This window comes from Thalassophryne amazonica, chromosome 19 (assembly GCF_902500255.1).
Source record: "Thalassophryne amazonica chromosome 19, fThaAma1.1, whole genome shotgun sequence".
Taxonomy (NCBI): domain Eukaryota; kingdom Metazoa; phylum Chordata; class Actinopteri; order Batrachoidiformes; family Batrachoididae; genus Thalassophryne; species Thalassophryne amazonica.
In genome coordinates, this window is record NC_047121.1 from 50,489,792 (window position 1) to 50,508,735 (window position 18,944).

At 41.8% G+C, this 18,944-nt stretch overlaps 1 protein-coding gene across 1 annotated transcript in view; it reads left to right on the top strand.

Annotated features, from left to right (window-relative positions):
- The window catches only part of gnmt (glycine N-methyltransferase), a 45,884-nt gene extending 35,407 nt beyond the window's left edge, over window positions 1-10,477 (top strand). Inside the window, exon 6 of the mRNA XM_034159563.1 lies at window positions 10,290-10,477. Within this exon, the coding sequence (XP_034015454.1) occupies window positions 10,290-10,461 (172 nt within the window). The 3' untranslated portion in view covers window positions 10,462-10,477. The remainder of the gene's footprint in view (window positions 1-10,289) is intronic.
- The last annotated feature ends 8,467 nt before the right edge of the window (window positions 10,478-18,944 follow it).

The window sequence follows — 18,944 nt, forward strand, 5'->3', positions numbered from 1 at the left end:
TGTGTTACGTCACCTTTCCTTCTAACAACACTCAATAAGCGTTTGGGAACTGAGGACACTAATTGTTGAAGCTTTGTAGGTGGAATTCTTTCCCATTCTTGCTTGATGTACGACTTCAGTTGTTCAACAGTCCGGGGTCTCCGTTGGTGTATCTTGTGCTTCATAATGCGCCACACATTTTCAATGGGCGACAGATCTGGACTGCAGGCAGGCCAGTCTAGTACCCGCACTCTTTTACTATAAAGCCACGCTGTTGTAACACGTGCAGAATGTGGCTTGGCACTGTCTTGCTGAAATAAGCAGGGACGTCCCTGAAAAAGACGTTGCTTGGATGGCAGCATGTGTTACTCCAAAACCTCGATGTACCTTTCAGCATTGATGGTGCCATCACAGATGTGTAATTTGCACACGCCATGGGCATTAACACACCCCCATACCATCACAAATGCTGGCTTTTGAACTTTGCGCTGGTAACAATCTGGATGGTCTTTTTCCTCTTTTGCCCAGAGGACACGACATCCATGATTTCCAAAAACAATTTGAAATGTGGACTCAGACCACAGCACACTTAACACTTTGCATATGTCCACTTCAGATGAGCTCAGGCCCACAGAAGGTGGCGGCATTTCTGGATGTTGTTGATGTATGGCTTTCGCTTTGCATGGTAGAGTTTTAAATTGCACTTGTAGATGTAGCGATGAACTGTGTTAACTGACAGTGGTTTTCTGAAGTGTTCCTGAGCCCACGTGGTAAGATCCTTTACACAATGATGTCAGTTTTAAATGCAGTGCTGCCTGAGGGATCGAAGGTCACGGGCATTCAGTGTTGGTTTTCAGCCTTGCTGCTTACGTGTAGAAAGTTCTCCAGATTCTGTGAATCTTCTGAATATATTATGGACTGTAGATGATGGAATCCCTAAATTCCTTGCAATTGAATGTTGAGAAACATTGTTCTTAAACTGCTGGACTATTTTCTCACACAGTTCAATTCAATTTCAATTTATTTTCATTTATATAGCGCCAAATCACAACAGAGTTGCCTCAAGGCTCTTCACACAAGTAAGGTCTAACCTTACTAACCCCCAGAGCAGCAGTGGTAAGGAAAAACTCCCTCTAATGAAGAAACCTCAAGCAGACCAGACTCAAAGGGCGGACCCTCTGCTTGGGCCATGCTACAGACATAAATTACAAAACAATTCACAAAATGAATATACAGGAAATGCAGTTGGTGCACAGGGCAGGAGGGTCTGCAGCACAAACACCACACCCATCTCTGGATGGAGCCGCACCTTAAACAGAGAGAGAAAAAACAGAATCAGGCATCAGAAAGACAAGAAATACAGTAAAGTTTGCCAGCATTAAACAACAAGAAAAACAGGAAATACTAAGGTGATCACCGGCCACTAGCCCTAAGCTTCACTAAAAGACCCAGAATTCAGGTAAAGTTGAGGCTGCGGTACGCTCCGTTTCCTAATAAAATGAATTAAAAGAGTAAAAAGCGCAAAACTATACTATGCCTATATGCTAGCCATACGAAAGGGAAAATAAGTGTGTCTTAAGTCTGGACTTGACAGTCTCCACAGAATCTGACTTTTATTGACGCAGGGAGATCATTCCACAGAACAGGGGCACAATAAGAGAAGGTTCTATGACCTGCAGACTTTTTATTCACCCTAGGGACACAAAGTAGTCCTGCACCCTGCCAATGCAAAGCCCAGGCCGGTACGTAGGGTTTAATTAGGTCAGCTAAGTAGGGAGGTGCTAGTCCATGAACAATTTTAAAGACTAGAAGCAGAACCTTAAAATCTGATCTCACTGGGACAGGAAGCCAGTGAAGAGATGCCAAAATGGGTGTAATGTGGTCGATCTTTCTGCTTCGTGTCAAACATCTGGCTGCAGCATTTTGAACCAATTGGAGAGCCCTAATGCTGGACTATGGTAAACCATAAAATAGAACATTGCAGTAGTCCAATCTAGAAGAGATGAATGCATGGATCAGGATCTCAGCATCAGCCATAGACAGGATGGGACGAATGTTGGCTATATTTCACAGATGGAAGAAAGCAGTCCTCGTAATATTTCTAATGTGGAGGTCAAAGGACAATGTAGGATCAAAAATTACCCCAAGGTTCCTCACTTTGTCAGTGTCATGTATAACACAGGAGCCGAGGCTAAGCATTAACTGGTCAAATTGATGCCGATGTCTCACTGGACCAAGAACCATCAGTTCAGTGTTATCAGAGTTTAAAAGTAGGACATTTCTAGACATCCAACTTCTCACTGATGCAAGGCAATCCTCTAAGGATTTTATGTGAATGAGATTACCAGCAGTTATCGGCATGTATTACTGAGTATCATCAGCATAGCAGTGAAAGGTAATCCCAAAACGTTGCAATATGTGCCCAAAAGGTGCTGTATAAAGGGAGAAAAGCAGGGGGCCTAAGACGGACCCCTGTGGAACCTCAAATTTCATGTCACTAAGGTTAGAGGTAGTGTTACTGTACAAAACACAGAACAACTGGTCAAGTATGACGTCAACCATGCAAGGGCACTCCCAGTAATCCCAAAATGATTCTCCTCTCTATCAAGTAGAATATGAGCCACAATATCAAATGCAGCACTGAGATCTAACAGCACCAGAACCATAGTGTTGTCTGAATCCATTACAAGGAGAAGATCATTTATCACTTTAGTGAGAGCCGTCTCTGTGGAATGATATTTTCGAAAAGCAGACTGTAATGGCTCAAAGAGATTATTCTCAGTAAGATAGTCCACGAGCTGCCGTGACACCACTTTTTCCAGAATTTTAGAGCAAAATGATAGATTTGCTATCGGCCGATAGTTTTTCAGTACTCTAGGGTCAAGATTAGTTTTCTTAAGTAATGGTTTAATCACTGCAGATTTGAAACATGTAGGAGCAGATCCAGAAGTTAAAGAAAGATTATTAATTTCCAGTAGGGCTGCAGCTATCGATTATTTTAGTAATCAAGTATTCTATCGATTAATCTGGCGATTAATCGAGTAATCGGATAAAAAGTACTTTTGCGTTTTTAAACAACATCAATAGTCCAGGGTTCTCCCTAAGCAATGGCACAGTGTCACTGCACCAAAGTGTTGGCATTTTGCTGAAATGGAGATGGGATGTGGCTTTCGGTTTTGTTTTTAAAAATTTAACCATTTTTAGGGCCCGAGTAGGCAACGTCCTACGAGGACCCTATTGTAATTGCGCTGTTTATTATTAAGTTTTGTTTTTGTTTTTTAATCAAGGTTGATGGACTGGGTCCCTGCGTGATTTCTTTTATCCCTCTTTCTCTGCAATTCAGCAGATGCATTTCAGCTGGAGGTTGAACATGCAAGACCCGCAGTCAGTTTTTTACTATTATTTTAAGTTACCATGTGAAGTGTTGTGTGTTGCCCAAAAAAGCAAAATTTAAAAAGTCAAACACTCAGTGTGAGTCTGAGGGAAACACAGAAGAGTGGTCTTCTGCTGTTTGTCAATGTAGCCGGGGGCAGAGCTGTGACTCGCCCGGTTTGACAGCCCCTCACACTGAGCAGAGAGAGACAGCAGCTGGCCACCGTGTCAATAGTCCCTTCCCACGTAGAGCAGACCATGTGTTTTTTAAAAATAGACAAACACACTGATTCACTTTAAATGCACAGTAAATCTATTTCAGATGATCAGCGTGGACCATCTTTATCTTAAAAGGCTTTATTTTACTCTGTGTCACTTTGGAAAGCGGTATTTATCGTTGCTAATTTGATTAGCTATTATGCTCCAGTCGTCTTCTGTTTTTTTTTCCTGCGGATGTTGCAGCGCCACACACAGGCCTGGCATATGTACTACAATGTTAAACAAAGCTTCGAGGCACAGAATTTGCCTCAAACATTTTTTGTAATCGAATTATTCGAGTTACTCGACTAGTGTGACGAGTTTTGTCAGCATGCCTAGTGAGACACTATCAAATTCTGTAAATCTAGGTAATACCTCAGTAATGGCGCCCACATCAATAGCAGGGTGTAGTGGCTGGATTAAGGCATGCTGGGTTATGTTTAACTGAATGTCTTCTATTTTCTTCTCAAAGTAATCCAGGAAATCTTGTGCTGTAAAAGGAGAGCGAACTACAGGTGGTTGTCCATGAATAAGTGTTGCCACCATGTCGAACAAGAACTTTGAGTTCTGCTTGTTTTTGTTGATCAAATCAGAGTAATAGGTCCGCTTTGTAGCCAATAATGTATGTTTATAGTCTAAGATAGCATCATGCCATGCAAGGTGGAATACTTCTAATTTTGAGCTATGCCATTTCCATTCTAGACCTCTAGCCTTATGCTTGAGGTCACGCAGGTAATCACTGAACCAAGGTGACTGTGTTTTGGGGGAGCGCAGTTTTAACACAGGTGGTGCAATCATGTCAACTGTAGTTTTGAGTACTGAGTTTAAACTATCCACAAGACTGTCTACTGATTGGGTATTTGCCAAATGTGAAGCTAAAACATCAGGCAGTTTAGCTTCGAGTTCAGTCTTAGAGGAGTTAATGCATCGCTGCAGTGATATATAAGGTTGTTGTTCCACTAAACATGGCAGAGAAACTGTAAACTTAATAAGTGAGTGATCAGAGACCACTGATGTAAGAGGCATGAGGTCAATATTCGTGACAGCAATACCACATGCCAGAACCAAATCCAGGATATTTCCACTAATGTGCATCGAGTCCTGAATGCATTGCCGAAATCCTAATGCATCCACCATTTCCATAAATGATTTGCAGAGTTGATCAGAAGGCTTATTTCTAGGAACGTTAAAGCCACCAATGATCAGAATGTTATCTGCACTAGTTGACAAGTTAAAGATGAATGCACCAAATTCATCTAAGAATTCAGAATATGGGCCAGGAGGCCTATATACAGTGACAAAGTAATATGGCAGATTTTTATTCTTCTGACCTTGGCAATGCATAACATCCTGAGCAGAGGGAAGAATCAGATGCTCAAACGAGTTATATTTGTGACCCCCAACAGCTAATAAGCTAAACCTAGATTTATAAATAAGAGCAACACATCCATAAGAGCAACACAACCTTGCTACACATCACGAGGGACGTGACTAAATGTGCATGCTGGTGGGCAGGCCTCATTTAAGGAGAGGACAGCTGTAGGTTTAAGCCAGGTTTCACAGAATCCAATCATATCTAAGTGATGATCAATAATTAGATCATAACCAACAATGATTTTGAGGACAGTGATCTTATGCTAATGAGACCCAGACTAAGGACCTCAGTGGGGTTGACAGTTGAACTGTTTGGGTTTAGGGGTGGTTCCAGAGTAGCATATATATAAGGTGCCTAGAAGGTTTAGGTTTGAGACATTCCACGCGTGTTGTAGGTAGCAGACACAAAATCTTTGATATTGTTGTAACAACCACCGGGCCATCCTCAATTTCAACATCATCCAATGTAGTAATGGTCATTAAGTTTGCAAAGCATATCCCTCTATGATTATTATGGACACATCTATGGAAGCAGGCCACAGTCTCCTTATTGAATTTCCTTCCCTGGCAGATAAACTGCACGATCACCACAGTGGATTTTCTGCACTAATTTCCCCGCTAAGCTAATGGATTCCACACCCACATTTGTCATAGGCCTTGCAGGGTCTCTAATCACCTGCTCTGTGGCCTGCTGTAAATTCCTAATGTTACCCTCCCTGTAGAGCTCTATCTATGTTCGCAGACAAGATGGTGGCGCCTTCCCCAGTAGGGTGGAGGCCATCCAGCATCAGCAAGTCACGGCGGCCCCAGAACGAGGGCCAGTTATCAATAAAGCTAAAGCCTTGCTGTCTACAAAATTGCGCCAGCCACCTATTTAATGATGTCAGCCTGCTAAACGCCTCATTATTACCCTGGGAGGGGAGGCGACCAGAGACTATAAATCAATGCCAACACATCTTTCTGGCAAGGTCACAAGTCCTCTCTACATCCATTTTTGTGACCTGAGTGCTTCATCTTGACATCATGGTGCCGACGTGAAGAACTATGTGACTGTATCTCGTCATGTTCCTTAGTCTGTCTTCCCTTCTGCAGCGTCAGCATACTAAGGTGGGAAGCAATGTCAGGAGCTCTGACCCCAAGAATACATTTAAAGTCAGCTGGCCTTGCGGATGATAGAATCCCCTATCACTAAAGTCCAACGTTTCAGCCTGGAGACAGGAGTGGAAGTCACTCGTGGGCTCAGAGAATTCACATCAAGCAAATCCAAGGGGGAGAACCGATTTGCAGTTCGCAGTGGTGAGGGTGAATGGGGTACCACAACCGGGCACCAAGCCCTACGGGGCTTCCTCCGCCTAGCCAGTCTGAAAGCTGTCCTCCACAGCCTGTGTTTCTAGGCTGATGCTAATGGGCTCGCTAGCCGGCCCAACACTAACCTCATCTAAATTGCCCGTAACATCTAACTCCACTGAGCTAAGAAGCTGCTCTAACTTACGGACACGGCTCTCAAAGAGAGCCACCCTATCTTCCAACATCACACAGGATTTACAGAGGGTGTAAAGTAGTGTACTTTGTGCACCAAGAAATTCAAGAGTATAGCCAAGCAAGCACGAGCTAACCAATAACACTATGTAACACAATTTTTGTTCCTGGCTTCTAAGTGTTATATTTCAACTGCTTATGTCTAAAGTCTATGGAAAAATGACTACATTCAGCACAAACTTTGATTTTATTTTTTTCAACGTTCTAGAAAGTTCTAAAAGTTTCTTGAAATTTCTAGATAATTCTGGAAACTTCTAGAAAATTCTGGACAGTTTTAGCAGTTAAAGAATATTGTAGAAGACTACTCAGTATTATTATCACTTTACCGGGGCATTGCTAGGCCGGTATCGTAGATTTACATCGACGGTATCTGGCTATACCCACCCGCTGTGCGTAAACAAATGATGTCATAGTGCGCGCGCAGCCCAAGAACTGTCCGCAGAGGAAAAGATTAAAAGGCGAGAAGTGTGTTTTGGTCCCAATATGGATATTCCGGATGATTTTCTCATGGATAGGTCGACAGTGAACAGCAGCAGCCAGCTTGATGAGGATGCACTGCTGAATTTCAACAGCAGCGCACGAGCCAGGCGGCAGAAGTTAAGTGAGCCAACTTTTTATGTACGCGTTACGTGTTGTGTATCTCAGTAAAAAGTGATAATAATGCAAATAACATGCTGTTGTCGTGCGGCATGCATTTTCTGCGTCCCTCCGTTCACTGCCAGTCACCCGCAATGACAGCTGCTGTCATTTTGGGCGACTGGGCGTGAACATCGGGCCTCTGAAAATGCATACCGCCCTACAAAAGCATGTTATTGTATTAGTAGTGAAGGCGAATCAAGAATATTCTTGAAAACAGACAAATTTCAAAATATCATTGTCCTGATCACAGAAGCAAAGTTTCTGTGGAATAACAGCTATTTTCTATTTATTTAAGGCATAACAGGTTAGGAAAACACACTGTGTACCCAGGAACAAAACAAAAATAAAAATTTGTTACATAGTGTAATGAATAAGCTAGGCAGGGCTGGTGGCCAAGTGGTTAATGCGTTTGGTTTCAGTTTGGAAGGTTCTGGGTTCAAATCCCACCCCTGCCACATTTCTCCATGTAATGTGGAGTTGCATCAGGAAGGGCATCCGGCGTAAAACCTGTGCCAAATCAACATGCAGATCCACCTTGGATCTGCTGTGGCGACCCCGAGTGCAAACAAGGGAGAAGCCGAAGGGAATTACTAGTGTAATGAATAAGCTAACCACTACTCAGGCTCACACAGGATTCACACAGATGTAAATAAATGAATTAAAATTTACAGCAGTTCAACTGAAAATGTAGCAGAAATATTACACTTGTAGGAACAGTAAAAACTAAACAAAACAATAAACTTCCTACAAGTAAACCACTCCTAAGATTAACACAAGAATAAAGTACAGTTGTTCACAAAGTGGTGACCCTCGCCTCATCTTTGCTTGTGAATGGATGAGCCTTTTGGGGATGCTCCTTTTATACCCAATCATGACACTCACCTGTTTCCAATTAACATGTTCACCTGTGGAAAGTTCTAAACAGGTGTTCTTTGAGCATTCATCAACTTTCCCATTCTTTTGTTGCCCCATCCCAGCTTTTTTGAAACATGTTGCAGGCATCCATTTCAAAACGAGAAGATATTTGCACAAAAACAATAAAGTTTGTCTCCCTCCCTCCATCCTTATCCCCCCCCCGTGTCTCTCCACTCTCCTCACCCTGGACACTCCCTGCCACCTCAAAGGCAGCATGGTTTTTAATGCTGCAGGGGCACGGGCCCCTCCTGCTGTAGCCTTCACCCACTGTACCTCAATTCGGATGACGGACTGCTTCAAGTTTAGTGCACATAAACAATGTCAAATGTATTTGTGTTGTCTTTAATTCTGATGTGTGCCATTATTACGGTAAACAAGTAATAATTGTGGATAAATTGCTGTATCTTGTCTGAGGTAATTGGAGTGTAAACGTAATTTCATTGTTGTTGCACTCGTTTAATGACAATGAGAATAAATCTCATCAGTTTGAACATTAAATATCTTGTCTTTGTGGTGTATTCAATTGATAGGTTGTTTGCAAATCATTGTCTTCTTTTTTTATTTACATTTTACACAATGTCCCAACTTCATTGGAATTGGGGTTGTAGACCATCCATTTTCTCAACTTGCTTATTCCAATTAAGGGTCACGGAGAGGCTGGAGCCTATCCCAGTGGTCTCTGGGTGAAAAAAAAACTGATTTAAATTTTGGAGGTGAGCTGGAATATATTCTTGAACTGAGATCCAGAAGAATGGCACTTAGCAAAATTTAACTTTAAAAAAATTGACGTATCCCATAATCCCTTGCGCACCAGAGAGTCGCTGCAGTCAAACATAGAGAATCCACATGATGACAACTGTAAATGAATATTATACTACAAAAATGTAATTTTTTTATGCTTTTCGTCACATTAAAAAGAGACTGCATGGATGATACCCTGAAAACTCGCTAAAACAATTATAACAAATAATCCGTATCTGCTATGTTTAATCTGCGTGGAATTTAATAAACACAAACCGAATTTCAGACATATATATTAGTCTGGAACAAAGAGGACAAACAGTGTTGTAAAGAACAATAATCAAGACGTTAAAGAGCAAACTTCACTTTCCCCCAGAACGACATGATCAGGAAGCGAGCGGAGCTCACAGCAGCTCCCACTGAAAATAACGGAGAGACAGACTGTGATTCTCATATGTTTACATAAACCAAACGCAATAACAATGTCTATAAACCCAGACAATATATTCATGAGAGTTTTAGGCACAATATATAAATAGTTTTATGTTGCATTGTTAATGCTGTTGTCCGTGTGCAGCGGTTAAAGTACAGCCCAATTAGAGCATGTTAGTGCAGTTCTCAATGTTACTGAGATCTCGCAGAGCAGCGACCTCTTTGAAGTTTTGCGGGATTTGAAACATCAATAGGGCGAATTGCCTGTTGATGAAATGTAGTGAGTAGATGTATATTGTCTGAGAAAATAAGGAATTTTATTTTGAATTTGATCTGGAACATATTTTGGATCCAGGATCCACATGAGGTTTTAAACAATATATGGCCTTGATGGAGGCAAGGCGAAGAGTGCCTTCTTGCTTTGCCTATGCTAGAGTTCTTGGTAATGTTGTACCTACATTATTGGTAAATGTCCACCAGGTGGAGATCTTTCTCCATTTTAAGAACCTTGCATATAGGCTGCTGTCGGACACAACCAATTGACACCCAATTTGTTGCTTGTATTAATAGATACCAGTCTGCGACCTACTGGACATGTCTGGGCTTGTTGCAGAGAATTTTATTATCCACATGTATGACTAATAATAGGATCAGGTGTAAATTAACTTACACATAGCTTGAAATAAGCTTGTTTCTTGTATTTCCTATGAGCCTAAACAAGGCCACTGCTGCTTGTTTATTAATATCACCAGAAATATGATAATCATACAATTCACAAGCGCATGAATGACTATATTCTACAAGTTTAAGGTTTAGAAAAAAGTGGTTTGAGTTAACTGCCTGGTAAAATAAGTATGACCAGACACACAATAAACCTTTCTGCCACACCTTCTCCACACAGACTGCACATCAGAATATTGAATAAAGTCGAGAAAACCATAAAAGCTGAACACTGTATTTTGCACCATTTGTATTATTGGGTTGTTGCATTTCCTAACTGGACACAATGAGGTCTCATGGATGTTTGTGTGTGTTCCTAGTAAGTTCCGTCTGTCCTACTACCCTCACTGCCTGAAGAGCTTCACTGCTTTGTTGACTGAGGCCTTTGGCAGCAAACTGGAGCACAGCGTCTACGGAGACTTCAAGAAGTATGACCCTGGCCAAACCAATGCCCCATGCTACTTCATTCACGTGTGTAAGAAATTGGCCTGAGAGTCTGAACCCATGGGAAAATGTTCCCACAGCCTGATGTCTTATTCTCTGACCTTCAGATGTGCCCCAAAAATACACATGCTGACATTTTAAGATTATTTCATCTACTTGCTTGCTCTACTTGCTTGTAAATCTGTTGAGAAAAAAAAAAAAAACTGAAATAACTGAGTGGTGGAGGGAGTGACACTGGTTTTGGTAGATTGGCACGTCATCCATGTGTGCCTCGAAAATTGTTGACCTCCTGTTTCAGGCATCAGGTATCAAGAGACATAGTTGGTTTTAATTGTAGTCTAATAAGTTGTCTTTAAAAAAAAAGTGTTTTTGCTTAACACTTAACAAATGTTGGTTGAAATAGATGGCATTTAATTTCTAAAGCAAGTTAAAGTGCTAGGTCCTTCAATAGTGTCACTTGATGCCAACAACAGCCAGCAGCCTGGAGAAACTGGGTTTGCAAATTGTGAATCCAAGTCACCCAAGATTTCATCTTGGTGAATAGTTTTTGCAGTCTCTTCATTCAGTTTTTTAACATATTCATAAACACGTCTTGGGTAGAAAATGATTAAAAAGAATTCTAATTTTGTAGTTTAGATAACAGCTGTTCCCCTAACCTAAGTGTTCTGGAGCACATACGAATATTTAATCATAACTTTCATCAACAAATGACAAATGTGAATACTTATTCATGGACAACCACCTGTAAGTCGCTCTCCTTTTACAGCACAAGATTTCTTGGATTACTTCAAGAAGAAAATAGACGATGTTAGGTTCAACATATCCCAGCATGCCTTAATCGAGCCACTACACCCTGCTATTGAGGTGGGCACCATTACTGAGGTATTACCTAGATTTACAGAATTTGATAGTATCTCACTAGGCATGCTGACGAAAATCGTAATGTCTACAAAAAGCACAACCTGTTTATTTGCTCCTATACCAACAAAACTCTTTAAGGACCTGTGGTCCACTCTTGGGCCGACTGTGCTGGAAATTATTAATCTTTCATTAACTTCTGGATCTGTTCCTAAATGTTTCAAATCTGCAGTGATTAAGACATTACTCAATCTTGACCCCAGTGTATTGACAAACTATCGGCCGATATCAAATCTATCATTTTGCTCTAAAATTCTGGAAAAACTGGTTTCACGGCAGCTCGTGGACTATCTTATTGACAGGGCTTAATTTGAGGGGGAGCAAGCCGGAGCGTGCTCCGGAACCTCAGACGTTGGCTCCGCCAGCTATTTATACTGGATCCGGTGATCTGCCACCTCTCTTCAATATATATATATATATATATATATATATATATATATATATATATATATATATATAAATAAAAAATCACCACGATTGCTCTCACTGCCTCCGATGCGCTTTCTGCAGGCTTGGTAAATGCAGCAGCGGGCCGCCACCTCCTGTTTGCTGTGCGGAATTGCGCCAAATCTGGCAACAGGTCCAGAGGCTACGCTCGCTGTTTTGATCCGGATGTTGACCGCAGCCGCAGAGCTCCGTGGCCACCGAGAGAGGACTTGGATTCTTTGCGGGTCCCGCATCCGTACCCCCGGAAGCAGTGAGTGAAGGGAGAGCCACACATTGTGTTCTGCGTGTGTCTGTTTATAATCTTCTTGCACAAAAGAAAAAAGAGTGTGTTTACACAAGAGGGAAAAGTGAGAAAATGTGATGGATTTCGTTTATCGCGGGTTATTTTTAGAACGTAACTCCCGCAATAAACGAGGAACCACTGTACATCATTAAACAGGAATTTGTACTCTATCCGGACTTGGTGTGACTAGTGTTATTAGGCCTACAATACATGCCCAGTTTATTTTTGGTGTGGCGCACAGCGTTGTTCGCAAGCCCCCCCCCGCCCTTCTTTTTTTTTTCCTGCACCGGAGCCACCCATCCTCTGTGCTCCGGGACCTCCCACTTTACAAATTAAGCACTGCTTATTGAGAATAATCTCTTTGAGCCACTGCAGTCTGCTTTTAGAAAATATCATTTCACAGAGACGGCTCACTAAAGTGGTGAATGATCTTCTGCTTGCAATGGATTCAGACACCACTACGGTTCTGGTGCTGTTAGATCTTAGTGCTGCATTTGATACCATGGGTAATCATATTCTACTCAATAGGCTGGAGAATCATTGTAGGATTACTGGGAATGGCCTTGCCAGGTTGACATCATACTTGACCAGTCATTCTCACTGTGTTTTATACAATAACATTACCTTCTAACCTTAGTGACATGAAATTCTGGATTCCACAGGGGTCTGTCTTAGCCCCCCTGCTTTTCTCCCTTTATATAGCCCCCCTTGGGCACATATTGCAGTGTTTTGGAATTATCTTCCATTGCTATGCTGATGATACTCAGTTATACATGCCAACAACTGCTGGTAATCTCATCCACATAAAATCCTTAGAAGATTGCCTTGCATCAGAGAAAAGCTGGATGTCTAGCAACTTCCTACTTTTAAACTCTCATAAGACTGAATTGATGGTTCTTGGTCCAGTGAGACATCAGCATCAATTTGAACAGCTAACGCTTAGCCAAGACTTGTGTGTATACATCACACTGATAGAGTGAGGAACCTTGGGGTAATTTTTTGATCCTACATTGTCCTTTGACCTCCACGTTAGAGATATTACGAGCGCTGCTTTCTTCCACCTGCGAAATATAGCGAACATTTGTCACATCCTGTCTATGGCTGATGCTGAGACCCTGATTCATGCGTTTGTCTGTAGAAGAGACAAATGCATGAATCAGGGTCTCTAGAAGAGACAAACGCATGCATGAATTGCAGTAGTCTTCTGGACTACTACAATGTTCTATTTTCTGGTTTACTGCAGTCCAGCATTAGGGGTCTCCAATTGGTTCAAAATGCTGCTACCAGACTTTTGACAGAAAGCAGAAAGTTTGACCACATTACACCCATTTTGGCATCTCTTCACTGGCTTCCTGTCCCTGTGAGATCAGATTTTATGGTTCTGTTACAAGCCTATAAAATTTTTCACGGACGAGCGCCTCCTTACTTAGCTGTAGATTCCTGTAGATTCGTTTGTGTCAATTGTGTTGGTAGCATGGCCCAAGCAGAGAGTCACCCCTTTGAGTCTGGTCTGCTTGAGGGTTCTTCCTCAGAAGGAGATTTTTCTTACCACTGTTGCCTGTGTGCTTGCTCTAGGGGTTGGTAAGGTCAGAACATACTTGTGTGAAGCGCCTTGAGGCAACTTTGTTGTGATGTGGTGCTATATAAATGAAAGGAAATAAAATGAAATAATGAAATTTACTTTGAGAGAGTGTGAATTTGGAGCTGGAGTGTGTGTGTGTGTTGCTCAGCACGCCCTGTTTCAGTTCACGCCTTTCATCTGCATGAATGGTTTTTGTCCCTGGCAGCAGATATTTTTTCTTTTTTTTAGATTTTAATAACAGCTTGGAGCAGGCTAATAAACAGACTGCCTTTATGGCTCATGGACGCAGGTGCGTGAAACTTCCTCAGGGCTGCAGCTTTTACTGTGACTGCATCAAAATGAACAGTTATCACTTAAAAACGAAGCATCATAACACCACATCACACTTAAGTCAACTCTGGAATTCATCTGTGCCTCAGTTCTTAATGTTTCAGAATCAGAAAAGTTTTATTGCCATATGAGTGAACAAGTTCACAACATTAGGAAATTGCTGCGGTACTCGGTGCTAACATAAAAGACAAAATTCTGTGCAAAAAAAAAAAAATAAAATAAATATATATATATATATATATATATATATATATATATATATATATATATATGTATGTATGTGATCCGTGCAAACAGAGTGCATAACACAGGGTCATTAGTGGTGATAGCAACAATCTAGAGTTCTAAAAGTTCTTGTTGATGGGGCTAACGGCAGAGGGGAAAAAACTGGAGGGAGGTTCTGGTCCAAAGGGACCATAGCCTCCTGCTTGAGGGGAGGAGGTCAAAAAGGCTATATCCAGGGTGAGAAGGATCGGCTCTGATCCGGCCTGAATGCCCCAGTGTCCTGGAGATGTACAGGTCCTGAAGAGATGGAAGGTTGGAGCCAATCACCTTCTCAGCAGAGCGTACAATGCGTTGTAGTCTCTGTATGTTCCTGGTGGTGGCTCCAGTGTACCAAACGGTGATGGAGGTGGTGAGGATGGACTCGATGATGGCAGTGTAAAACTGCACCATGATCCTTGCAGAGCGTACAATGCGCTGTAGTCTCTGTATGTTCCTGGTGGTGGCTCCAGTGTACCACACGGTGATGGAGGTGATGAGGATGGACTTGATGATGGCAGTGTAAAACTGCACCATGATCCTTGCTGGCAGGTGGAATTTCTTCAACCGCCGCAGGAAGTACATCCTCTGCTGGGCCTTCTTGACAACAGCAGTAATGGTGGACTCCCACTTGAGGTCCTGGGTTAGAGTGATTCCCAGGAAACGGAAGGTGTCCACTATGGTGAAGAGGAGCAGAGGAGAGAGGACACAGCCCTGAGGAGTACCGATACTGGTAGTCCGGGAGTCCGAGACATTCTTTCCCAGCCTCACTTGCTGTTTCCTATCCTTCAGGAAGTTGGCAATCCACCTGCAGGTGAAATCAGGCATGTTCATCTGGGAAAGCTCATCCTGGAGAAGATCTGGGAGGATGGTATTCTCCAGCATACATTCCACTTTCCAGCTACATTCCACTGAAGTGCACGCTGGAATGCTTCTAATAGCTACGTCACCTGTCAGAAACTCATGAGTACTTGGTTTTCGGAAGTCTTCATAGCTGTTTGCTGAAAATGCCGTATTCTTTGAAACTGGCCACAGAAGTCCACAAAGTAATCCCAGTGGATCATCGGATGGTCACTAACAGGCTAAATCTAAATTGTTATGATTTTGGTGCGACATGTCCTTTAAGTGATAATTGTTAATTTTGATGCCATCATGGTAAAAGCAGCATCCCTGAGAAGGTTTTCTACACCTGCACAGCCATTAGTCTGTTCAAATCAAAACAAAATGCTTTTAAGTGTTGTGTGCGTCTGTGAAAAAAAAAAAAAAATCTGTGCAATCATGTTGCCATGTTAAAACCCGCATGTCAGCTGTTTATTGCCGCTTTGTACGTGGATGTGAAATGTCACAGATCTGATCAGACAGAAGTGATAAGCTCTGTGACAATTCATGTCCATGTTCACAGCAACAGTAAAACAGCTGCTGTGCATACACACACATCCACAGACTCTCTCAAAGTGAAATAAAAAATTTTTACTTTCATTGAAAGCTCCATTGAAAGGAATGCAAAGCAAAAGATGAAAAAAATGAACATGCCACTCACCCAGTTGTAAAGATTTCCAAATAAGAAGTCCACAACATCAAAGAAGCCCCCACGCACACATCGCGATCACACGTGTGATTGCCAGCCAAGGCGGTCCGCTAGTCCTCACTCAGATCGACAGCCAGAGTCCTCAGGTACAGACAGCCAGCCAGAGAATAATGTCCAGGTCCACTTGCCCCCAGGTTCCGATCACAGCTCTGCCTTCAGCTCAAGTTCTTTCACAATTGTGGCACGTTGGATAGAGAGTACATTATCTGCTGAAAATAGCATCTTCTGAGTTTTTCTAATATGAGACATACATCTGCATGTCCAGGCAGTCTGTAAAAACAGCGTGGTGGAGACCATCCATGTCCATGTATACGGTGGCAGTAAACCATCATCCTGTGACACAAACAGCAATGTCACAACACTTTAAATCCAACAGACTGAAAAAGTTAAGAGGTTTGGGGTGAAGTGTATCATCTCCTCTGTAAATCTGAGCTGTGCCGAGAATTGCTGAGTGAGACGTTTTCCAGAAATGCACCTGTTAACTTGTTCAGGGAGAGCAATAAAAAACATGAGAGACTGCAAATTATGAGCACACGTGCATGGAGAGACTTCAAATCATGAATACTTTGATGATGTGTTGTTAATTGGGACGTTAAAAACGTGCAACATGTCCTTTAACTAACTTGCTGCATATCAATCAATCAATCAATCAATTTTTTTTATATAGCGCCAAATCACAACAAACAGTTGCCCCAAGGCGCTTTATATTGTAAGGCAAGGCCATACAATAATTATGTAAAACCCCAACGGTCAAAACGACCCCCTGTGAGCAAGCACTTGGCTACAGTGGGAAGGAAAAACTCCCTTTTAACAGGAAGAAACCTCCAGCAGAACCAGGCTCAGGGAGGGGCAGTCTTCTGCTGGGACTGGTTGGGGCTGAGGGAGAGAACCAGGAAAAAGACATGCTGTGGAGGGGAGCAGAGATCGATCACTAATGATTAAATGCAGAGTGGTGCATACAGAGCAAAAAGAGAAAGAAACACTGCATCATGGGAACCCCCCAGCAGTCTACGTCTATAGCAGCATAACTAAGGGATGGTTCAGGGTCACCTGATCCAGCCCTAACTATAAGCTTTAGCAAAAAGGAAAGTTTTAAGCCTAATCTTAAAAGTAGAGAGGGTGTCTGTCTCCCTGATCTGAATTGGGAGCTGGTTCCACAGGAGAGGAGCCTGAAACCTGAAGGCTCTGCCTCCCATTCTACTCTTACAAACCCTAGGAACTACAAGTAAGCCTGCAGTCTGAAAGCGAAGCGCTCTATTGGGGTGATATGGTACTACGAGGTCCCTAAGATAAGATGGGACCTGATTATTCAAAACCTTATAAGTAAGAAGAAGAATTTTAAATTCTATTCTAGAATTAACAGGAAGCCAATGAAGAGAGGCCAATATGGGTGAGATATGCTCTCTCCTTCTAGTCCCCATTAGTACTCTAGCTGCAGCATTTTGAATTAACTGAAGGCTTTTTAGGGAACTTTTAGGACAACCTGATAATAATGAATTACAATAGTCCAGCCTAGAGGAAATAAATGCATGAATTAGTTTTTCAGCATCACTCTGAGACAAGACCTTTCTAATTTTAGAGATATTGCGTAAATGCAAAAAAGCAGTCCTACATATTTGTTTAATATGCGCTTTGAATGACATATCCTGATCAAAAATGACTCCAAGATTTCTCACAGTATTACTAGAGGTCAGGGTAATGCCATCCAGAGTAAGGATCTGGTTAGACACCATGTTTCTAAGATTTGTGGGGCCAAGTACAATAACTTCAGTTTTATCTGAGTTTAAAAGCAGGAAATTAGAGGTCATCCATGTCTTTATGTCTGTAAGACAATCCTGCAGTTTAGCTAATTGGTGTGTGTCCTCTGGCTTCATGGATAGATAAAGCTGGGTATCATCTGCGTAACAATGAAAATTTAAGCAATACCATCTAATAATACTGCCTAAGGGAAGCATGTATAAAGTGAATAAAATTGGTCCTAGCACAGAACCTTGTGGAACTCCATAATTAACTTTAGTCTGTGAAGAAGATTCCCCATTTACATGAACAAATTGTAATCTATTAGACAAATATGATTCAAACCACCGCAGTGCCTTTAATACCTATGGCATGCTCTAATCTCTGTAATAACATTTTATGGTCAACAGTATCAAAAGCAGCACTGACGTCTAACAGAACAAGCACAGAGATGAGTCCACTGTCCGAGGCCATAAGAAGATCATTTGTAACCTTCACTAATGCTGTTTCTGTACTATGATGAATTCTAAAACCTGACTGAAACTCTTCAAATAGACCATTCCTCTGCAGATGATCAGTTAGCTGTTTTACAACTACCCTTTCAAGAATCTTTGAGAGAAAAGGAAGGTTGGAGATTGGCCTATAATTAGCTAAGATAGCTGGGTCAAGTGATGGCTTTTTAAGTAATGGTTTAATTACTGCCACCTTAAAAGCCTGTGGTACATAGCCAACTAACAAAGATAGATTGATCATATTTAAGATCGAAGCATTAAATAATGGTAGGGCTTCCTTGAGCAGCCTGGTAGGAATGGGGTCTAATAAACATGTTGATGGTTTGGATGAAGTAACTAATGAAAATAACTCAGACAGAACAATCGGAGAGAAAGAGTCTAACCAAATACCGGCATCACTGAAAGCAGCCAAAGATAACGATACGTCTTTGGGATGGTTATGAGTAATTTTTCTCTAATAGTTAAAATTCTGTTAGCAAAGAAAGTCATGAAGTCATTACTAGTTAAAGTTAATGGAATACTCAGCTCAATAGAGCTCTGACTCTTTGTCAGCCTGGCTACAGTGCTGAAAAGAAACCTGGGGTTGTTCTTATTTTCTTCAATTAGTGATGAGTAGAAAGATGTCCTAGCTTTACGGAGGGCTTTTTTATAGAGCAACAGACTCTTTTTCCAGGCTAAGTGAAGATCTTCTAAATTAGTGAGATGCCATTTCCTCTCCAACTTACGGGTTATCTGCTTTAAGCTACGAGTTTGTGAGTTATACCACGGAGTCAGGCACTTCTGATTTAAGACTCTCTTTTTCAGAGGTGCTACAGCATCCAAAGTTGTATGTTGGATGTAAAACTACTGACGAGATACTCTATCTCACTTACA